General features: G+C 33.3%; 1 protein-coding gene across 5 annotated transcripts in view; it reads left to right on the top strand.

Annotated features, from left to right (window-relative positions):
• The window catches only part of Wrn (WRN RecQ like helicase), a 143,653-nt gene that overhangs the window by 13,484 nt on the left and 105,271 nt on the right, over positions 1-24,898 (top strand). For 4 of the 5 annotated variants that reach the window (XM_076853901.1, XM_076853900.1, XM_076853899.1 and 1 more), the window contains exons 2-7: positions 12,254-12,360; positions 12,921-13,033; positions 17,962-18,107; positions 18,575-18,723; positions 19,403-19,552; positions 20,748-20,817. In XM_076853901.1, coding sequence (XP_076710016.1) covers positions 12,265-12,360; positions 12,921-13,033; positions 17,962-18,107; positions 18,575-18,723; positions 19,403-19,552; positions 20,748-20,817 — 724 coding nt within the window. In that variant the 5' untranslated portion in view covers positions 12,254-12,264. Of the gene's footprint in view, positions 1-12,253; positions 12,361-12,920; positions 13,034-17,961; positions 18,108-18,574; positions 18,724-19,402; positions 19,553-20,747; positions 20,818-24,898 lie in introns of those variants that run through there. The other variant, XM_076853902.1, reaches the window with a different exon arrangement.

Below are 24,898 nucleotides of genomic sequence, written 5' to 3'. Positions count from 1 at the left end.
GTCTGAGTTCTTAAATAAGTACATAACCAATTAAAAATATATTTTCTAATGAAATGATCTTTGGATGGCCTTGTGCTCTTAAGACATCGAAAGGAAATATAGTCTGATTTACTTCTGAGTTTTCTGACACAAGCAGCACTGGGGCCTGGATTTTCTGATTCCAACTCCAGATTTCATTCTACTCTACTTTTCTGCTTCTTTTTAGTATGATTTGTAATAATAGAGCAATCTACTAATTTTTGCAAAGTCAGCTAGCTATTCTTTGTTATTAATTTCCCTTTGTGCATAGTGGTAGTAATTCAACTTTGTTCCTTAGAAAATCACTGTGAAACTTAATGAATGTTTGTAAAATTTGCATAAATGCCAAAGTGAGAAATTGAAATTATAGATTAAGTATTGTGACTTCTGTCTTATGTTAGCAAATTTCAGAGTAGTTGTAAACATTCTTACCTTATGATTACGAAATCAGTATTTATAAAACCGTTTATTCCAAATATGTAAAGTTAGCTTTACATATTTGGAACCAAGTAGAATGGAACCATTTAAGGTAATAAGTGAAAAATTTGTCCACATGAAAAAATAAAACTGTATATCAGAATTAAGCATTGAGTTATTTATTTAATTTTGTCCTGGACTTGAAATGGTCATCTAGACTGTGCCATTTAACTCTAACAGTGGCTTTTTAATTTTTTTTTAAATTTTAATGCTTTTAAAAAGAGAGTGGGGTATCTTATTCAGATTAGCCTGCAAGCAATTAGGCAAGCCAGTTACCATGGTAGTAGTAGGTATTAATTTCCTTACCTTAGTTAGAGGTTTAATAACCAAAGAAATGTCTAAGCTCATCCACTGAAACCCAACTTTTCTTTTGAGACTGGCATTAAGTATGTCCATTCTCTAGAAGTTGACTCTAAGTACAAAAATGTGTTTTTGAGATGAATCTACTCTGTCAGAGTGAGTTAGAGTGTGGTTTAAAAACTAATTAAAAAACTTCTCTCAGCTAATTTGTAATGTGATTGGTCTTAATGTTTCAAAATTTGGTCTAACTTAAATCTGAAAAAAAATCTGAAGTATTAGTAGTGTGATTTCCATTGACATAAACTAGAAATGACTTGTCCTACTATTACATTGCTGTCAAATAGAATCACTTAAGATGATTTTTCCAAGACATAATTCATAATTTCAACAGATAACCCCTCAACATTTAATTGGCCAATATCAGCCCTGTACAAAAGGTCTACTCATTTAGTTATCATGAGGCATGTTTTGCAATTAATTTATCAGAAAGGCTTTACCAAGAAGTTGCTTTCTTATTAGATATTTTATGGATTGTTACAGAGTTAAAAACTAGCTATAGTACACTATTAATAACACTATCATTGGACTGTGTCCTTGTATTCTTTGAGCATGTGGTCTATGTTATACACTAGGAATTGGAAACTGGACAGTGGGCCACATTTGACCTGATGCTTGTTTTTGTGCTTATTTTGCTAAAATTTTAAGTGGTTGAAAAAGACAACAAAAGAAGAATAATATTTTTTAAAATTTGTATAAATTCAGATTTCAATGTTCATAAAGTTTATTGTTATAATTGTGCTTATTTGACTGAATGTTTTTGATGGCTTTTGTGTTTCAATTTATTCTAATTAGTTACACAGGACAGTAGAATGCATTTTGATATATTGTACGCAAATGGAGCACAACTTCTCATTCTTCTGGCTCTACATAGTACAGACTCATTCCAGTAGTGTAATCATACATGTATATAGGGTAATAAAGTCTGTCACATTCTACCATCCTTCCCATCCCCACAGCCCCACCCCTCTTCTCATACCCCTTTACACAAACCAAAGTTACTTCATTCTTCCCTATCTCCCCTGTCCCACTGGATTAGCATCTGCTTATCAGAGAAAACATTTGGCTTTGGTTTTCTGGGATTAGCTTACTTTGCTTAGCATGATATTCTCTAGTTCCATTCATTCACCTGCAAATGCCATAATTTCATTCTCTCTTTATATATATATTTTGTAGTTTTTTTTGTAGTTGTACACAATAACTTTATTTATTTATTTATTTATTTTTATGTGGTGCTGAGGATCGAACTCAGGGCTTGCACGTGCGAGGCGAGCACTCTATGGCTGAGCCATAACCCCAGCCCCAATTTCATTCTTTTAAGGCTGAGTAATATTCCATTGTGTATATGTACCACATTTTCTTTATTCATTCATTCTTTAGAAGGGTATCTAAGTTGGTTTCATAGTTTAGCTATTGTGAATTGAGGTGCTATAGACATTGATGTGGCTGTGTCACTCTAGTATGCTGACTTTTAAGTCATTTTGGTATAAGCTGAGGAGTGGGATAGCTGGGTCAAATGGTGGTTCCATTCCACTTTTTTTGAGGAATCTCCATATGGCTTTTCATAGTTATTGCACCAATTTGCAATGTATGACTGTACCTTTTTTCCCCATATCCTTATCAACATTTGTTATTACTTGTATTCTTGATAATTGCCATTCTGACTGGAGTGAGATGAAATCTTATAGAGTAATTTTGATTTGCATTTCTCTAATTACTAGAGATATTGAACTTTTTTCATATATTTGTTGATTGATCACACATCTTCTTCTGTCAAGTGTCTGTTCAGCTCATTAGCTCATTTATTGATTGGGTTGTTTGGTTTTTGGTGTTAAGTTTTTTGAGTTCTTTATATATCCTGGAGATTAGTGCTCTATCTGATGTGGGTGTGGCAAAAATTTGCTTCTCAAATGTAGGCTCTCTTTTTATGTTACTAATTGTTTCCTTTGCTGAGAAGAAGCTTTTTAGTTTGAATCCCTCTCATTTATTGATTCTTGATTTTATTTCTTGTACTTTAGGAGTTTTGTTAAGGAAGTCAAGTCCTAAGCCAACACGATAAAGATTTGGGCCTACTTTTTCTTCTGTTAGGTGCAGGGTCTCTGGTCTAGTGTCTAAGTTTGATCCACTTTGAGTTGATTTTTGTGCAGGATGAGAGAGAGATTTTATTTCATTTTGCTACATACGGATTTCCAGTTTTCCCAGTACCATTTGTTGAAGAGGCTATCTTCAGTGTATGTTTTTGGGTTTGTCTTTGTGTCTTCTATTTTGTTCCATTAGTCTACATATTTATTTTGGTGCCAATACCATGCCATATTTGTTACTATTGCTGTGTAGTATAGTTTAATTTCTGGTATTGTGATGCCTCCTGCTTCACTCTTCTTGCCGAGGATTTCTTTGGCTATTCTGGGTCTCTTATTTTTCCAAATGAATTTCATGATTGCTTTTTCTAGTTCTATAAGAATGTCATTGAGATTTTAATAGGAATTGCATTAAATCTGTATAAGGCTTTTGTGTTATAATGGCAGACTTGAGTAGTTGTGACAAAAGTCCAACTGGCTCACAAATCCTAGAATATTTATTGTCTGGCCCTTTAGAGAAAAAAGTTTGCTAATTCTTGTTCTTTAATATGAAAAACAATTGTAGCCTTGATTGTTCATTTTATAAACCTTTTCCTCTTTTATTGGCATCCACCTTTTTTGGCCCCCTAATTAATAAAAGGAATGCATGTTCTATATTATAGAAGTTTAGAATATATAAGAAAGTACAGAGCAGAAAATTAAACACCATCTACAATTACTAAGATAACTAATAATATTTTGGTATACATTGTTCCAGACTCTGTCTCCCTTTCTCTCATGCACATACATAAAATTAGAAAACTGTTTTTGAAGACTACATTTTTTGTGTTTTATGGATGTACTGTAATTTTTTTATATAACTGTAATAATTGATTAAAGTCATTATGAGATTGAGCATAAGAAGCTAGTTAATAGGTTGCACAGTTAACATAGCCCTGATGGCATACTATTTTCCAAATCAACTCTTTTTTTCTTGCTTGTATGAAACACTATGTTAATGGATTAGTGAGAAGATTGTTTAATCAAAAAGGTGTTCATTTCAGACATGCATCCATAATTATTGATAGGGTCCTCAGAAGACTATAAAATCCTTAAAAAAAAAAAATCTGGGAGACATTATTTTCTTGGCAAAGAAGTTCTGAAACTAACCAGGGATGAACTCTTCAATGTAATAAATGAATACCTTAAAAACATACAAGATATGGTGCGGGGGCTATGGCTCAGCGATAGAATGCTCACCTGGCATGTGCGAGGCTTTGGGTTTGATCCTCAGCACCACATAAAAATAAACAAACAAACAAAAAATAAATAAAGATATTGTGTCCAACTACAACTAAAAAAATATTTTAAAAAACCCTACAAGATACATGAAACAGATAGGAAGTTACAAAGGTTTTACATTAAGTTCTGTCTAAAAATACATTACAAGTAATAAGTTGTCTATTCACAGAGACGTGATTATATATTAAAACTTACCTTTATTTTATTTTTCAACATTTTCAATTGGCATATTATAGCTATAAACACTGATGTGATTTATTGTTGCATATTTATACATGAACACAGTATAACAATATAATTTGGCTAATGTCATTCAGTACTTCCACACTCTCTCTGTCTCATACCTCTGGGTCCTTTTTCTGTAACTGATCTCCCTTCGATTTTTAGGAAGTCTGCCCACATCTTTGTTGTCCTTTTTCCTCTCTAGCTGAGCATATGATAGAAAACATATAACCCTTAACCTTCTAAGGTTGACTTATTTCGCTTAACATGATGCTCTCTAGTTCCATCCATTTTTCTGCAGATGACAATTTCATTTTTCTTTATGGAAGAATAAAACTTCATTATGTTTTTATATCACAGTTCCTTTATCATTTTATCTGTTGATGATACCTAGGCTGATTGTACATGTCCTCATGATTCAGTTTGGGCAGATCATATGTTTCTAGAAATTTGTTGGTGTCATTGAGATTTTCTATTTTACTGGAGTGTAAATGTTCAAAATAGTTTCTGATTGCTAGAAATGATGAGCATTTTTTCATATATCTGTTGATTGATTGTATATCCTCTTCTGAGAAATGTCTGTTCAGGTTCTTGGCCCATTTGTTGATTTGGTTATTTATTTATTGGTGCTTAGCTTTTAGAGATTAGTGCTCTAATCTCTAAAAGCTAAGGGGTAAAAATTCGCTCCCAGGATGTAGGCTCTCTGTTCACCTCACAGATTGTTTCTTTTGCTGTGAAGAAGCTTTTTAGTTTGATTCCATCCCATTTATTGATTCTTGGTTTTAATTCTTGTGCTATAGGAGTCTTATTAAGGAAGTTGGGGCCTAATCCCACATGATGAAGATTAGGGCCTACCTTTTCTTCTATTAGACTAAAAGAGAAATGCAAGTCAAAACTACTCTAAGACATCATCTCACTTCAGTCAGAATGGCAGCTATTATGAAGACAAACAACAATAAGTGTTGGCGAGGATTTGGGAAAGAAGGTACCCTCATACATTGCTGGTGGGACTGCAAATTGGTGGAGCCAATCTGGAAAGCAGTATAGAGATTCCTTGGAAAACTGGGAATGGAACCACTGTTTTGATACAGCTATCCCACTCGTCAGATTATACCCAAAGGACTTAAAAACAGCATATTACAGGGACACATCCACATCAATATTTATAGCAGCACAATTCACAATAGCTAAACTGTGGAATAGATGCCCTTCAGTAGATGAATGGTAAAAAAAAAAAGTGGCATATATACACAATGCAATATTACTCAGCAATAAAAGAGAATAAAATTATGGCATTTGCAGGTAAATGGATGAAGTTGGAGAAGATAATGCTAAGTGAAGTTAGCCAATCCCTAAAAAACAAATGGTGAATGTTTTCTCTGTTATAAGGAGGCTGACTCATAGTGGGTAGGGAAGGGGGAGCATAGGATGAATAGACGAACTCTAGATAGGGCAGAGGGGTGGGAGGGGAAGAGAGGGGGCAGGGAGTTAGCAAGGATGGTGGAATGTGATGGACATCATTATCCAGAGTACATGTATGAAGACACAAATTGGTGTGAACATACTTTATATACAACCAGAGATATGAAAAATTGTGCTGTATATGTGTAATAAGAATTGTAATGCATTCTGCTGTCATGTATTTTTTAAAAATCAATTAAAAATTAAATAAATTAATAAACAAAAAATAGTTTCTAATTATCTTCTGTATTTTAATAGTATCTGTTGTGATGTTTCCTTTTTCATCATGAATTTTTATAATTTGAGTTTTCTCTCCTTTTGGTTAGGGTGGCTAAGGGTTTTTCAATTTTATTTATTTTTTCAAAGAACCAGCTTTTTGTTTTGTCAATTTTTTTCAATTGTTTCTTTTGTATATTTGATGTCCTGTAAGCCTGTTGTATTTTATTTTCCAATTCATTCTTCAGGTTTAGGAAATTTTCTGATATTATTTCATTGAAAAGATGTGCATTCCTTTGATTTGAATTTCTGTGCCTTCCTCTATCCCAATAAATCTTAAATTGTTCTTTTCATGCTATTCCATAATTCTTGGGTGTTTTGTTCATGGTTTCTGTGTGGTCAACATTATTTTCAAGATTATGTTTTGTCTTCATTGTCTGAGGTTCTGTCCTCCAAGTGATATAGTCTGTTGGTGATGCTTTCTACTGAATTTTTAATTTGGTTTACTGTTACCTTCATTTCAAGGATTTATGTTTGGTTATTTTTCAGAATCTCTCTTTCTTGAAGTAATCTTTTGTTACCTGTATTTGTTCTCTTTTTATTGGAGTGATTATTTGTTGCTTGTATTTGCTCTCTTATCTCACTCTTTACTTTGCAGGTCATTTTATTTATGTACATTTCGAACTCCATCTGACATTTCTACTGTGCTGTCAATGGATTCTATTATTGTATCATCTTGGTTTGTTTGGGGCACTTTCTTCTCTTTTCTTTTCATGCTTTCTGTGTGTCTTTTCCTCTAGTAGTGCAGATTCAAGGTGTTACAATTTCTACCTTATAATCTTATAGTGCCCCTGCAAGTTTCTAATGTCTTGCCTTTAAGGGAGAGATCAATATTAATAGCACCCAAGGCAAACAGTATACCTCCTTAAACCAAATAGTTACTGTTTAGATGATTACAGTTTTGTCACAATAAACAGAAATGGTGTGTTCAGTTATTGTCTGCAATATAAACAGGAGATTTGCAAAGGGTTCTAAAGTTTCTATTGGTGGACAAAGAAGTGGGGTGTGTGTGTGTGGGGGGGGATGTGATATTTATGAGTTAGGTTGTGAGAATATAGAGGTATTAGATCATAGGAAGGGTGAAAGAGGAATTAAAAGAAGTTGGCTGTTAACAGGAGAAGGAAAGATGTGACCCCATGCAAGGCTCTTTCCTACCTCTGCAACAAGATGGTGGCTGTTAGCATACCTAGCAGGGGTACTTCTGGTGTAACCAAGCCTGCAGGAACCTTGTTGATGATCTTTTGGGTCCTGGCTGTTGTCCCTAAATAGAAGCCACGTCTCTAGATGGTGGTGGTGCTAGCATTAAATCTGTAAGTACCTTGGTGTTGGGCTTCCAGTCCCTGGCTGGTGTCCCAAGTGGAAGCTGTACAACTAAAGTTGTTGGTGGTGGCCTCATGGGTAACCTGAGATGGTGGTGGAGGTATTCTAAGATGGAGGCGACCACTTTCAGAGATGAGGCTGAAAGGGACCCTGCGATGGCCTTGGGTGGCCTGCTCGGAGATGCAGTGCTGTGGTATCTGGTTCAGTGGTGGGCAGGTGCCACCAGGCCCTGTCCGTTGTCCCAAGATTGAGGCTACTATATGGGGAAGGCTATGGTGATGGCTGCAGTGTTCCAAGATGGAGGCAGGCCTGGGTGGCTATGTGTTGGTAAATGGGGAGCTACAGGATGGTCCTCTGCACTGGTCGGCAGTCTTCTGTGCAGGTAGGTGGTCCTGTCATGGTCCTGTATGGGCTGCATGTGGGTCTTTGGTCCTCATGTCCCCAGATTTCTTAGTCTCTACAGCAGTCTGACTGTCCAGTATTGAATTTTGGTGAAATCCCTCTTTTACCCACCTTGCAGAGAAACAGTCTACCACTGCGTGAATCCCAAGCCACAGAGTGACTAGGAATGCATCCTTCCTCTAGCCCGCCATCTTGAATCCCCCTTGCCTTTAGTTTTGAGTTCTTCATTAAGTGATGTAATAAAAATAGTGGGCCTAGTGAAATTGAAGCTCCTATATAATCCCATCTTCAGCTTCAGGTGAAGAATGCAATTAACTATTTCATTACTGAAATGTGTTGACAACACAAAGGAAGGTTTTAAGCTAAGAACAAATCATAAATTATTCCTCATTAATGTTTCTTACTTTGTAGATTTATTGAAGTAGTTATTGGCTCCAAAAAATGGGGCATTAACTAACATTATGAGTACTTAAATTATTGAATCAAAAATGCAGTGATCCTATGGAAAACTTATGAATCGGTACTGACAGTTTATGAATTCAGAGCAAAAATTCAGCTTTAGAAAAGTGAAGTAAAAGTGATGTTTAATTAGTGTTATTTGAATCCCAAAGAAGACTTAATAGTACTAATAGAGCAAAGTCAATGTGTATATGAGACAAAGTTTTATTATTTTGAAACATTTGGTATAAAAATTCAATTGAATTAAAACATCAGAAGAAATTAGAATATTTCTTACAGAAAAAGAATGTATTAGATTTAAAGAATTTTTTTTCTGGAGAGTAATTTAAGGAGATTAAGTTGCTGGAATACTGATTAATGGTGAAAATAGAGATTTTGGTCTGTTGAGGCAAAAGCTTCTCTTTTGCCGTTTGCTATCACTTGTGCTTTTTTGGTGATGGTTGCTATGTAGATTTTGAAGAAAGTAGCATCTTGTTCAGAAGTGAAGTGTAGCGTAAAACCTAATATGGTTGAACATTTATAATGGGAAAGGGATGAATTTGCTAAGTCAGAAAAAGTAGAAAAAAGGAATCTGAAGAAAATAAGATGAATACTAGTTTAGTCCAAGTGCAGTGAAAAGGGAAAAGTCATGCTGCTTATGAACAAGATGAATTTCCCTGTTGAAAGACAAATCTGTTTAAATTGGGCTATTAAAAATGGAAAAATAAAAATAAACAATAGCAAAAATATTTGAAAGCCTTAAAAATAGTGATAAAGGTTGAAAAGTTGTAGATAGTAGTAGATGGATAGGCAAAAAGATTTCAGGACAGTCCAGTAAAGTCCAAAACAAATCAAAATATAGTTTATTTCAAAGGTGTATATAAAGTATTTTAATGACAAAACATGAAGCATTAAGAAATGTTAAAAGACATGATTCTGGAAAATGATGGGTCAAAGTTGCTCATATATAACAACATTAGCAACTAAACATGAATACAAAATTCTTTTTATTGTGAGATTTTGATCCCTTTCAACAATAACCTTTGTTTGATGAAGAATTTAAATCCTCATGTATATTAAAAGATTTCCTATTGCAAGTTATTCTACAGCTTTAATTTTCTGTGTTTTTTATGCCCCAAGATCTAAGTAAGCTTGACAAAAATGTTGGATTTGTAAACAAATTTACTTTTCAAATTCTTTACCTGGAAATATCTAGATCAAATTTTGTGTGTAAAAGAGGCTGGTTTAGGCCTGGGGATGTGGCTCAAGTGGTAGCACGCTTGCCTGGCATGCGTGCGGCCCAGGTTCGATCCTCAGCACCACATACAAAGATGTTGTGTCCGCCGAGAACTAAAAAATAAATATTAAAAAATTCTCTCTCTCTCTCTCTCTCTCTCACTCTCACTCTCTCTTTAAAATAAAAAAAAGAGGCTGGTTTATATTAGATATAAATTAGACAATTCAAATTAAAATGATGTTAGTGTTATACTTAGTCACAGGTAAGAGTTTTTAAGATTTATTTTTGTTTTGAGAGTGTAAATGAGTTACTCAAAATATCAAGATTATTGGTTGTTCTTATAGTGTTTGCATTATTTTCTGAAACCTAGTTCACTTGTCATTTTGCCAGTGATCTACTCTTTTTTTTAAGAGAGAGAGAGAGAATTTTTTAATATTTATTTTTTAATTTTCGGCGGACACAATATCTTTGTATGTGGTGCTGAGGATCGAACCGGGCCACACGCATGCCAAGCGAGCGCTACCGCTTGAGCCGCATCCCCAGCCCCAGTGATCTACTCTTGAGTAAAGCAGAAACTAGTTTTCCAGCCTTATAAACATATATATGAAGATTAAGAAGAGATCATATATATACAATTTGGGATAAACTTGACTTCTTCAAGGGTTTTGAATTTGTGAAAGTAGGATCTTATCAACCACTAACATTTGTAAAATGCTTTACGGTGTACAAAGCATATATATTTTGCACATTTTATGCTACTGCTTATTGTGAATATGGTAACATCAAGAGTTGAGTTGTCTGTTCTGATTCAGTGAGTCATAGATCTTACCAATCCCAAACTTTCCTAAGAATGTTGTTTTTTTGAAGGAGTCTCAAATAGTGAGAAACAGATTTGAAAAATGTCCCTCTCTTCTGTATTAGGAGATGTCATGGTTTTGAATTAACAGAGAAGTTTTGAGTATTATGTGTAAAATTATTGCCCAAAGGCAGTTTTGAATTCTGATTTTATATTCTCATAATTACACAGCTTTTTTCATTACCCTTCGTTTTCCAGTTATATATTTAGAATCTGTAATTCCAGCCTTATTTACAATAAGCAGTTTAGATGGTTGAGCTCTCCCTTGCTAATCACATTTTCTAAATGGGGACTCCTTAGTTTTCTTTTAATAAATACTCTTTTAACAGGTTAAAAGTACCATTTGACTTGAGGTAATTATCATGTTTACTAGGACCCCTGGTTGAGCTCTTTTCATTCTTCCTCCTCTTCCTTTTACAAGCCTGAGTTACAAGCCTGTAGTTATTTCTTTCCATCCCAATGCATAAGAGTGATGGATTTTGTTTTGTGTGGAAAATTTAAGTTTGGTAAAGTAATTGTTTTAAGTTGTTTTGTTCCATACATTGTCAGTATTCTCAGTTTTTAGTTCATGCTTTGGGAAAGGGGCAATTAGGGCTAGGGATTGTGTTACTAAATAGTCTCAAATATAACAGGCTATTCCTAAATTCTAAGTAGTTATTGATTGTTTAATATCATGTTTCATCATGAGAATTTTTAGGAGTATGTTTAAAACTACTACCCCTTTATTAGAAAGTTGAGTTAATATGAAGTAAAGTTGCGATTTGTTGCTGAGAACATAAGCCTTCTTCAATTTATTGTAAGTCACATCAGGGTATGGATCCATTAGCAAAAAGAACATGTTATGGTTCTCTTTTTTCTCATTCACAGCTTTCTTTTTTATTTTTGGTATCAGGGATTGAACCCATGGTACTTAAACACTGAGCCACATTCCCAGCTCTTTTAAAATTTTTATTTTGAGACTGGGTCTCCCTTAAGTCTTTGTTAAATTGCTGAGGCTGGCTTTGAATTTGCAGGCTCCCGGGATTACAAGGTGTAGTGCCCTGCTCATTCACTGTTTACTTTAACCATACTTAAGTTTTGTTTACATTGTAGAGAGCCCTCAAAACTAGTAACACATTTAAAAAAAAATTCTCTAAGAAGCTCTTAGTTTTAGGGTAACGTACACTTTCTAGGAAAGGACATAATAAAAAAAAAATCCTTAATATAGAAGAGCTGTTCTGTGTTTTAAAAGGAAGATTTTCACGTATACTTGTGAATAAATCTAATGGTCTTGCTTAGTTTACTTTGATTGTAGATAATAATCGTACAGGAAATTGAAGATAATTTTTTTTTGTAATTGTTGTTGTACTGGGGATTGAACTCAGGGACACTCTACTACTGTTTACATTCCCAATCCATTTTATTTTTTCTTTTGAGACAGGGTTTCAGTAAGTTGCCAAGGCTGGTCTCCTGTCTCAGCCTCCTTAGTCTTTTGAATTTTAGGCATTGTGCCATAGCATCTGGCTGAAAAATTTTTAATATTTCATATATCCAAGAATTCTCTTTGTTAATGATGTAAAGGTTATTTGAAAGGATTAAAGTTGTAGAATAATAGAATTTTGAAATTGCCAGAACTTTAGAACTCAAAATGACCCGCTTGCTTTAAAAGAAAGCGATACTTAATGTATAGTTAATAGAAACTTATATTTATATATTATACTTGGGCCTAGATGTGATAATTTAATTATGTACGTTCAGTTTTGGCTCATTGACAGGACTCTCTCTTGAGTTTTCTTTCAAGGATTTGCATTTATTCACTGTCATTATTATTTTTTTTTTTTTTGCAACTAGGGATTTTAAAAATGAATGAAAAAGAGCTGGAAACAAACCCACAGCAGCGGAAATTTCCTAAATGGATGACAGTGCAGAATAAAAAATGTGCTGTAGAAGAAAGAAAGGTATATTATTTATTGATTATTCTTTCAGATGGGGAATTTAATTTAAATTTGGCTGTAGAATGAGTCAACCCTCACTTGTAAACTTCAGGTAATTATTTAGGTTAGAGTTTCTGATGTGTGAATGAACCAGCATCTAGTTCTAGAATGGGTGAATAGTAATAAATTTTGGGTTTACAAATGAGAACTTCTTGGGTTTTACAAAATGAGAACTTTTACTGTATATTCCCCCTTTATGTCAGTTTACATGGTTGGCCTTAGTAGTTTATTTGAATTCAGATTATTTAGAAACGCTAACACTGGTTAATTTTTGGGAGAAGCCAGTTTAAGACCTTCTAGAATTAAGTTCTGACAACCAGTTATCAGCATTTTTAAAAAATATTTTTTAGTTGTAGATTGACAAAATTATTTATTTATATATATGTGGTGCTGAGGATCGAACCCAGTGTCTCACTCATGCTAGGCGAGTGTTCTACCACTCAGTGGACTTTATTATTTTGGTGAACATTTATTATTTAATATGAACTTTACTTGTATCTGTGTTGAATTTTATTTTTCTCAAGGCATGTATTCTGAAGAGTGTTTTTGAAGATGACCTTCCCTTCTTAGAATTCACAGGATCTATTATATATAGCTATGAAGCTAGTGATTGCTCTTTCCTGTCAGAAGATATTTGGTAAGAGATTTGAATTTCATTGATTTTTGCATCCTTCGATAATATTATTAGTTAATATTTGTGAGTATAGTGAGTTTTATAGTTGAAATGTGTTCCAGAGGAAATTAATTCTACAATATAGAGTATTAGTAAGTTCTAGTCTACTTTTTAAATAAAAATAAAATCATTATGAAAATTAAATTTGTAATATCTGTTCATTCATAAGCAATTTAGAAAAAAGGCAAAAATTATTCAACCTCTAAATGTTGAGTAATATAATATAAAACCTTATTTAAAATATCAACATAGTAATATTGAATAATGGCTATAATTGGTTCTCTTATTTGCTTAGTGACAGTATCACCAAGTGATCTTTAAAAAGAACATTAGAAATGACTGCTGGTACTGTTAATAGTTGCTGTAACAAAATTATTACAGACTGGGTAAATTATGAAATTATTTCTCACAGTTTTGAAGGCTGAGAAGTCAAAAATCATGGCTCTGGTATTTTGTGGGGGCCTCTGTACTGTGTCATAAGATGGTAGAAGAACAAGTGAACAGAGAAAGGAAAAGAGCATAAGGAGCTAAACTTAAATCAAATCTGCTCTCTTGATAACCTATCCATTCATGTGATAACATTATTAATCCATTCAGGAGGGCACAGTACTCTTATTAGCCACCTCTCCTAACATTGTTGCACTGAGGTTTAAATTTCCATATGAGTTTTGGAGGTGATATTTAAACCAAAGCAAATTGGAACTGTAGTCTTTCAGTCTAAACCTCTTGAAACATTTTATAAGCAGAAGTAGTAAGGAAGTAAATCAGATCTGCTTTCTTTTTCTTTTTTTTAATTGTGCATCATAATTTTACATAATAATGGATTCATCCTGCAATATTTGCACATGCACATAATTTGCTCAGTCTCCTTTTCTATCTTCCTTTTCCCTTCCTTCTTTCTTCCATCTTCTTTGAAGTTGTTACACCTATCTTTTTTTAAAAAAAAAAAAACCAACAACAAAAAAAAAAAACCTGTTACATGTTGGGTTAAAAAAAAAAAGAAATAAATTAAGCTATTTATTAATGTTCTGGTGATAGATGTAATCTAGAAATAGTATTCAGTTGTCCTCACTTCTACTCCAGTCCTTTGGGTTTTATTGTATTGAATTAAATTAGACTCACAGAAAGTTAATATATAAATTCTTTATATATTAACTTCACTAGCTACCTTTGACATTGCTATAGTATATCATATCTAAAATCAAAACATATAAATGATTTGAAGAATTAGGGTGTTGATGAATTGTATTTGCTTTATAAGAGACAAGGCAGAATTTTTGTTTTTTGTTTTTTTATCCCCTGTCCTGTGGTCACTTTTAAGATTTATACCATCTATCAAACTAAAAGGCTTCTTCACAGCAAAGGAAACAATCAAGAATGTGAAGAAAGCCTATAGAATGGGAGAAAATCTTTGCCACCTGTGCCTCAGACAGAGCATTAATCTCCAGTATATATAAAAGAACTCAATGCGGCTGAGGTTATGTCTCAGTGGTAGAGTGCTTGCCTAGCATATGTGAGGCCCTGGGTTCGATTCTCAGCACCACATACGAGTAAACAAAGTTAAAATCCATTGGCAACTAAAAAAAAAAAAAAAAAAAACTCTAAAACTTTAACACCAAAAAACTCAGATAACCCAATTAATAAATGAGCAAAGGACCTGAACAAGCACTTCACAGAAGAAATATGATCTGTCAACAAGTGTATGAAAAAGTGTTCAACATCTCTAGCAGTTAGAGAAATACAAATTAAAATTATACTGAGATTCCATCTTACTCCAGTCAGAATGGCAATTATCAAGAATACCAATTAACAATAAATGTTGGTGAGGGTGTGGGGGAAAATATTCAGTTACACATTGTTGGTGGGATTGCAAATTGGTGTAGCTGCTCTGGAAATCAGTATCCAGATTCCTCAGAAAACTTGGAATGGAACCACCATTTGACCCAGTTTTCCCACTCTTTGGCATATATCCAAAGGACTTAAAATCAGCATACTACAGTGACGCAGCCACCTCAATGATTATAGCAGTTCAATTCACAATAGTAAACTTTGGAACCAATCTAGGAGACCTTCAACAAATGAATAGATAAAAGAAACTGTGGCATATATACATACAATGGAATACTACTCAGCCATAAAAAGAAATGAAATTATGGCATTTGCTGGTAAATAGATGGAATTAGAGACTATCATGTTAAGTGAAATAAGGCAATCCCCCAAAAACCAAAGTTAGCATGTTCTCTCTGATACGAGGATGCTAACTCACAATAAGGGGTGTGGGTAGGGAAGAATGGAAGTACTTTGGATTAGATAAGGGAAATGAATGGAAGGGTGTGGGGAATGGGAATAGGAAAGATAATAGAATGAATCAGACATTACTCTCCTGTGTGCACATATGAATATAATGACCAATGTCATTGTACATCATGTACAACCAGAAGAATGGGAAGTTGTACTCTATATATGTATAACATGTCAAAATACATTCTACTGTCATGTATAACTAATGAGAACAAATAATAAATATAGCTGTTAAAAAAAAGATTTATACCATCACAGGTTTCCCCCAATTTATGATGTGTTTTTGTATAGTGTGGTTTGTATTTATCCTGCTTTGGATTCATTGAGTTTTTTCTTTTTTTTTTAGTGGGGGGGATTTGTGGGTTTATTGCTTTTATCATACTTGAAAATTTGCTTCAAATATTTTTTCCTTGCAACCTGATAAACAAGTTAGAGTGCTTAATTCTGTTTCTATTTTCTCTTTTGATTTTTTCCTCTTTGTGCTTCATTTTGAATAGTTTCTTTTGCTTTCTTTTAAGTTCACTATTTTTTTCTTCTGGAGTATCTCATCTGTTTATCTCATAAATTTTTTATTGTGGTTGTTATACTTTTCATTTCAAGAAATTCCATTTAAAAATATATATCTACCATTTCGGGTCTCATATTCATGCCTTTAAAATATTCTTGAACATATGAAACATATTTGTAATAGCAGTTTTAATTTACTTGACTCAATTTCATTATTTTAGGCCTTTTTTTTTTCTTCTTCTATTGAGTTGTTGTTCTCCTGGTTATGACAACATTTTCCTGTTCTCATGACTTCTAATTTTTTTTTTTTTTGATTAGGCATTGTGATTTTTACCTTGTTTGATTTTGTTGTCTTTCAAAGAAAGGAGTTTTGATTGTCAGATAGTTAAGTTACTTAAAGATCAACTTTTTATTTTAAGTTATATTTTTAAGCCCTTAACTCTAATGGGTACTTTAAGCCATTTAAAGGTGTGATTCTTTTGGAATCTTTTAACTCTTAATACCTAGGAATTTTTCAATTTATAGTCTACTAGTAGTTCTTTGCTTAGACTCATAGAATTTCAGTCTGTGCATGCTTGTCTTAGTATTTTACAAAGTCTCAAGGATAGCCTAGGAAGACTTATGGAGCTCTTTTCCTGCCTAATGCCCTTCTCTCCAAAAATATGCCCTACAACTTCCAATTGATTTAGTTTCTGAATTTAGTGTTATTTAATCAATTCACAAGGTACATCACTTTTATTGGCTTTAATTCACTGAAAGTTCTTTTATTTCATTTCAATCTTAATTACTAATAATCTGTAACACTCAAGTCACACATTCTACTTCACATAATGATATACATAGGTTAAAGTAAAGCTAAGAAAGGGTTAAGACAGCCAAGGAAGCCACAGGGTTTCAAGGAGGCAGTGCCAAGAGAAAGATAGGACACAGATACAAAATTGTTATTGTGTGGTCAGATAAGGGAACCAGTTTAGGAGAGTTGAGTCAGGGTACAGTTTATAGCGCCCTTTGAGATAACATCTGTTATGAGCTCAGTGGTCAGCATTTCCTCAATAGTTTTTATACTACTTTAGTATTTTATATTCTCAAATATATATTATTTTGTCCATTTGAAAACATTTAAAAATGTTGTCAAACTGTATGTGTACTATGTATTTGTATTTTTTCAGTCAACATTATGTTTTTGAGAACTTTTCATATTGATCTGTGTAGTCCATTTTGACTTTTATATGAAGTTTATATGATATTTCATTGTTTTAGTATGCTACAATATGTGCATTCTCTGATTGACAGAACTTTAGTTTCCAATTTTTTTCCAGTAGGAACAATGTTGCAATTAACAAACTTAAACATGTTTGTCTCTTTGTATATGTGTAAGAATTTCATATATTTGTAACAAAAAATTCCCAAGTCATAGTGTTTATACATTTTCAATTAGAAACTGTCAAAGTTTTTTTCCAAAAGAATTTTACCAATTTATATTTTCATCAGTAATAAGCAGTCTCACCCATATTTGTTTGTCTTAGCATTTGGTACTGTGAACCTTTAATTTTTGCCAATCGGATACATGTGAAAGAGTGTAGAGAAAATTGGTATCTTCATATAGTTATTTAGGTTTATTGGCCATTTGAATTTCCTTTTCGGAATTGCCTATTGCTGTTTTCCTCCATTCTTCTGCTGGATTATTTATCTTATTTGTCTTTTCATTCCCTCCATCCCTCCTTTTTTCCTACACTAGCACCTTTTATTTTTTGTTTTGAGACAACCTTTCATAAGTTGCTTAGGATCTTACTAAGTTACTGAGGCTGGATTCCAATTTGTGATCCTCCTGTTTCAGCCTTCTGAATTGCTGGGATTATAGGGTGTGCCACCATGCCTGGCTTCTTAATAATATTTTGAGGAACTTTTAATATTTTCTGGTTATTATCAGTGGTATGTATCACAGATATCTTCTCCCATTATATGGTTTGTCTTTTAGATTTTGTCATTTAGTTTTAAAATGATGTCTTTAGTTCTGCAATTGTTTAAAATTTTAATGCAATTAACTTACACTATTCTTCCGGTCAAAACCCCCCACCCCCCAGCATGAATCTGTCTGATGGAGATGTGATAGGATTTGATATGGAATGGCCGCCAGTATACAGTAAAGGGAAACTAAACAGAGTTGCACTAATTCAATTGTGCGTGTCTGAAAGCAAATGTTACTTGTTTCACATTTCATCAATGGCAGGTTGGTTATCTCTTTTTCTTTGTTTCATTTTTATATTGCTGATAATTGTAATATGTTAACTTTATCCCTGTAAAATTAAACTCTTTCATTACCTGGTACTTCTTTCATCATTTACATTTATTTAACTATTTAGTTTCCATCTGATTCACTCATTCCTGTTTAATTTTCATAGCACCCTATGAAGCATTGATATTTTTTCTGTTTTAAAGAAGAGAGAAATGAACTTTAGAGGATCTGGATGACCAGTAATACACTGTTGGTTCTAGCAGAGTACTCACACTCATTTTTTCTTACCATTTATTAATCAGGAGTTTTTGATTTAGGCAAGAAAAGAAATACTTGAGGTGAATGTGTTTCCGAATTTAAACTTAACATAAGCAATTTAAAAATACAAATGGCATGTGTAAGAAATAGAGAATAAATCCATTATACTTAACAGAACTTATGGAAATAACAAAATGTTATAGTTTTTCCCCAGGGATTAAAAATGTTGCTTGAAAATAAAGCAATTAAAAAGGCAGGTGTAGGAATTGAAGGAGATCAGTGGAAACTTCTACGTGACTTTGACATCAAGTTGAAGAGTTTTGTGGAGTTGACAGATGTTGCCAATGAAAAGGTAGAAATAACAAGTGTATTATTTTCATAAACAAGACAATACTGTGGTTTTTCTCTGTGGATGGTATCTTGTTTTTTAAAAAATAATTTAAGCTATGTACTGTTTTTGTATGAGTACAAAAGTTCTGAGTGAATGTACCATAATGAAACCTTCAATTTTAATCCATCATTTTGGCAGTACTTAGTTTCTTTAAGTTTCCTGTCTTTCTTATCCCCAATTCTTGGTATTGTTTGACTTTATTTTCTGTTGCAAATTTAAATATTTATTTTTTTTTAAAAAGTATTTGTACCAATAACTTTTTTTTGTTAAGAGAGAATATAAAGTAGCTATTGTGATATAATTCTCTGAGTGGAAGTTTGACCATTAATTCCACTTCCTATATTTCACATATTTTATTAATGAAGTCATTAAATTCTCATATTTGGCTGGGCTGTGGAAAGCATACTAAACTATTGGGTTTTCCCCCCCATGAACAATACTTGTAAAGTCCAAGAATTTTAATACCTACATTGGCAAAATTCCAGAGTTAAATTCTTATACTGTAGACTACAAATGAGATTTTTTGTGACAGAAAATTTACTGAGTTGTTTATTTGTGGCCTGGTCATGTGGTGGTATTCAGGAATATCTGATAATAGAAGAAAGTAATTTTTCCTATGTTGCTTTCTTATTACTTCTAGCTGAAATGTATAGAGACCTGGAGCCTCAATGGTCTGGTTAAACACCTCTTAGGAAAACAGCTTCTGAAAGACAAATCAATCCGCTGTAGCAATTGGAGTAATTTTCCTCTCACTGAGGACCAGAAACTATATGCAGCTACTGATGCTTATGTACGTACTTAAAGATTTTTAGGTTGTTATGTATTTTTTAAACCTTACCATAAATTACTTTAGGATAACTTTATTGTGGAAGAGGCATAAACTCTACTAAGATAATTAATATCAGTTTGGCAGCAAGAAATGCTTTCATGAATTGAAACTTCAGTCTTGGTATTAATTAGCAAGTATCAATCAATACATTGCTCAGTACTAGTTATTTTCATTGTCATGGAGCCAAAATAATGTGTAATTTGTATATAGAAAAAATGTGAAACTTGCTGAAATCATGAAAGACTAATAAGCTCAGGCTTGGAACGCACAAATGGTATTGATGATGTATTCAATAATTGCTTATAGCAATTCAGAATAAGAATAGTTGCAAGACATTTTCTATATTGAAACTGGCTTTATTTCTTATATTTAAACTGTGGCAAAAATTTAGAAAAATTGTCTCCAAATTTAACTTGCTGCTTCTGTTAGATATATTTTTATTAGTACAAGTTTATATATAGTCATATCTCAGCTTATCTTTACAGATAGCATTATTTGTATATATGTATTTAATATGAGGAATATATTTTGTTCCACAGTTAATTTCTTTTTCCCTAATTCATACTTTCATTTGTTGATGAATTTATTGTTTCCTATTTTGCATCTATTTTTAGGAATGTAAGCTTAATTTGTAACCAGAAAAATAATTTGTTTTTTCTTATCAGGGTAATAGGGTGATACTTTTCCTTTAAAAAAAATTTAAAAACTTTTCAAACTATCAAAAGTTCTGTAGCAACTTCATTTGTGAAAAATCATTTTACTTGACTATTCCTGTTAACCATTCTTAGAAGGAGAACTGCTCATACACTAACATTCTCAGCTGAGTTATTGAAATGGAAGGAAGTAGATATCTATAATCAAAGCAGATTCTCTCACTATAATGTATTTTGTTAAATTGTATTTATAAGTCATATGATACCTGCTCATATATTGAGTGTTAATAAAAGAAAATTTATATTTTAAGGCCGAGGCAGGTTACTTTCTCCATTCTTACAAATGGAATGGTGATTAAATGAAGATATTTGTGTACCATATTAGGTTAAATTCAGTATTCTGGGTGCTTTGGAAATCATACTTTTGTATTTATCTAAAGCTGAGATGTATACCTTTATTTTGGTTATCTTTAACCTGCACCTATTTTTCTGTTTTCCTGTAGGCTGGTCTCATTATTTATCGAAAATTAGAAATTTTGAATAGTGCTACGCACATGTTTTCTCCAAATAAAGGTATGTTATGATCTAAAAAGATAAAAGGTGAATTTTCTTTTTTTTGTGAGATTTATTTCCAAAAAAACCCCCAATATTCAGATATTTGTAAAAGTGTTTTTCAATATTAGAACTTCTCAAATGTGTGAGCAGTGTTGATGTGAAGGTGAGATTTATCAAGATCAAAGATTAGAGTTTTAGGTATGTTACTTGTGGTAGAGCAGCATTTATCACTTTTGTTTTGTAGCATTGCTACAAAACAAAATTTTTTGGAATTTTGTTGGAAATTTGTTGGAATTGGGGCTTGTAGATTTGATAATATCACCAAAGTAAAAAACTTTCCTCCAGGCTAGAGATTATGAATCCTTGCTATAACTATTTAAAATGCTTTATATGTATAATGGTTTAAAATGTTTAAGATGCTTTATATTTTTCTAGTTTAAATTGTCATATTCTTTCTGCTGTGTTTCTTCACTCAACTTCAGTGCCCTTGTTAGATGTTGTGATAGATCAGTGACTACATAAAGAGTTATGTGGAGTGGATGAGCATGCTTTTGTGTTATGTAGACCAGTGGTGGAATCCCAGTCATGTGACCTGGGGTATATCATTTTCCCTATGTTTGGAATGTGGATAATAGTACAATATCTATCTATATGCAGCTGTAGAGAGAGTTTTTAATACAGCTTGAGTTTCTCTAATCTGAAATATGGAAGGCTTTGAAATCCAGAACTTTTTGAGTGTAAACATGATGAACATATTTTGAGGTATTCTATAATATTTCCTAGAGAAAGTGATGTTTTAGGCAAGACCTTAAATATGAGCAGGCATTAGCTACCTGAAGAGAAAGGGAAAAGTGTTGTAGACCCAGGAAAGGTCAAGTGCAGAGTGTTAGAGATCAGAGATATCATGCTGGTTGTGAGCAATTGAATATTGAGTCTAATGGGGTAATATAGGAGAAGCAGAAAAGGGAAAGAAGACAGGCTGTGTTAAGAAGTTCATGTTTCCTCCCAAGAGCAATTGAAGATTTTAAACACAGAAGTGAAAAAACAATATATTTCAAAACAAAACGGATCAAAACAAAATTTGAACTATAGAGTACAAAGTGTAGGAGGGCAAAAGTCAAAGTGTGAATTCCCTTTGGGAGACTATGATAGTAAAACCAAATGAGAAGTAATGTTAACTTACCAGTTCTTTGTATTGAGTGATGTGGATATCGTCAAACTACATTTAGTAAATTGGTATTATCAACAGGATTTGAGATATGGATGAGAGGCCACAATTTTTTTTTTTATCCATTCATCCATTGAAGGGCATCTGGGTTGGCTCAGAGACCATTTTAATAGTCCAGATAACAGATGATAATTGTTTGGATTAGGCTAGTAGCAAAGAGAGGTGGTGAGAAGTGGTGGATTCTGTAGATTTTTGAATATTTAGTGAAGTATTTGTAGATGAATGGTCAAAGACCATTCTTATGTTGTTGGCATAAACAACAGGAATGAATTTGGGGATGAGGATTCATACAGTATGATTTAGGATGTTGAAGGAGAGAAACCTATAAGACAGCAAAGGGGAGGAGGCTTGTAGGCATTTAGATATGTAGGCTGTATCAGAGGACAACATGAGTTAGAGGTAAAAAATTGGGACTAAACTCTAAAGAACTCTTAAGTCTTTAATGGTTGCATGGAGGAGAGAACACCACAGGAGTTATCCCAGGTATGGAGAAATCCAAGTGAAGAACATGATCTAAACAGGAGGATGTTATCTACTGTTAAATTCTGCAGAGAGTTTGAGGGACTGGGACCTAGAATTAATCATTAGCTTTGGTAATGTGGCAATGTTTGTAAACTTTTACTGTAGTAGTTTTAGTGTACTGGGTGACAAAAGAGAGAGAGTGGTCATTTGGGACATTAAAGCAGAAAGGGGTCTAGAGGCTTTGGTAACAGGAAGGTTTCATAACCATAGCAAGTATTGAGTAGTGGAATGATGTGGGTGAAATCATATTAATGTCAATAGAGGAGTAATTAAATCTAAGGAATGGGATCTTAGATGTGTGTAAACAATCTTTTTTAGAAGCTTAGTTTGAAAAGGGAATATTCATTGATTCATATAACACACATTTGTTGAGTTCTTATTATGTGTTTTGTAAGTGCTAGAGAAAATTCTTTGAGCAAAACAGTCCAGGCTCCTTCATTTCATTTGACTGAAATGAGTGAGGAAGGCAGGTGGTTATCTGAAGGATGAGCCTTGCATAATTAGAGGAACAAGTGCAAAGCCTCTCAGGTTGAATGCTTGCTTTGTTTAAGGACCAGTGAGTGTATCTGAAGAGAAATGAATAGGGGTAAGAATGGTGGGGAAAGAAGCTTGAGCCAGATCATTTAGGGCATTGTATGCTGTGAAGCTGACTTCATGTTATATTAATGAAAACAAGTGTGGTGCTAGGTGATGGGGAACCCTTAGAGGGTATGGTGTAGAAGAATGGTATGATTAAAATTTTATTTTAAAAGGGTTTTCCTGGCTGCTGTAAGAGGGAAGGGAGTTAGGAGACCATTTTATTTATTTGTTTGTTTTTTAGTTGATTTACAAAAAAATGACAGCAGAATGCATTACAATTCTTATTACATGTATACAGCACAATTTTTCATTTCTCTGATTGTATATAAAGTATGTTGACACCAATTGTGTCTTCATACATGTACTTTGGATGGTGATGTTGATCACATTCCACCATTCTTGCTAATCTTCTGCCTCCTCCCTTTTCCTTCCACGCCTCTAGAATTTATCTATTCCTCCCATGCTTCCTCTCCCTACCCCACTATGAGTCCGCCTCCTTAAATCAGAGAGAACATTCGGCATTTGTTTTTTTGGGATTGGCTAACTTTACTTAGCATTATCTTCTCCAACTCCATCCATTTACCTGCAAATGCCTTGATTTTATTCTCTTTTATTGCTAAGTTAAATTCCATTGTGTATAAATGCCATATATATATATTATCCATTCATTCACTGAAGGGCATCCAGGTTGGCTCAGAGACCATTTTAATAGTTCAGATAACAGATGATAATTGTTTGGATTAGGCTAGTAGCATAGAGAGGTGGTGAGAAGTGGTGGATTCTGTAGATTTTTGAATATTTAGTGAAGTATTTGTAGATGAATTCTAAGAGTCAAGACTGAAAGAACAATCAAGATATTTTGGTTGAATCAGTTGATAAATGGAAAAGTCAGTTATAGTGGAAGATTATGAGAAGAACAAATTTTGGTGAAAAACATTTAGATTTCAATGTTGGACTTGATAAATTTTAAATGGCTTTGATACTTATATGATATTTTAGTTGGAAATGCAATTTTGGAGTTCAGGGAAAAGTTGAGGTTGGAGATGTAACTTATGAAACTGGATGAGAAAATAGGGAATGAATGAGGGCTGAGGCTGTGGCTCAGTGGCAGAGCACTTGCCTAGCATGTGTGAGGCACTGGGTTTGATCCTTAGCACCATATAAAAATAAACAAATAAAATAAATGAATTTTGTTCATCTACATCTATGATTTTTTTTAAAAGGGAATTAACGAAATAAAGAAGAGAAGAGGTATTGACATCAAAGGGCACTCCAACACTTAGGTGAGGAAGATAAGAGAGCAGCAAAGAGGACAGAGAAGGAGAATTAATGAAGCAGGAAGTATCAGATTGTGGTGGTCAGGGGCCAGGTGAAACTGTTTTAAGTAGGAGGAAGTTTTCAGCTGTTTTAAATTTCTGAGATGAGGATTCAGGGTTAACAATTAGGTTTAGTAAAGTAAAGGCCATTAGTAACATTTCCAGAGGCAACTTTACTGATAGGGGTGAAAGATTAGTTGGAGTTAGTTTAGATGAAAATTGAGAAATTTGAGACAATGAGTGTGGACAATTCTTTTAAGGGTATTTGTTGTAAATGAAAATAAAGATATGAATACAGATCAATATGTGGTTTGGAGAGTAGGAGGATAAAGTAGTCCTCTTAATGTTTCTAGTTTCTTAGTGAAATTAGAGGTGAAGCTATTTCTTGATAAAAGGAAGGATAAGCAGGTGTTGGAGGCTCAAAGAGAAAGGAAAAGTTGTCAAATGGTCATCT

The sequence above is a fragment of the Callospermophilus lateralis genome, chromosome 4 (genome assembly GCF_048772815.1).
Source record: "Callospermophilus lateralis isolate mCalLat2 chromosome 4, mCalLat2.hap1, whole genome shotgun sequence".
Classification (NCBI taxonomy): Eukaryota; Metazoa; Chordata; class Mammalia; order Rodentia; family Sciuridae; genus Callospermophilus; species Callospermophilus lateralis.
The sequence above is the reverse complement of the archived record's forward strand: the minus strand, read 5'-3'. Positions and strand labels throughout refer to the sequence as shown.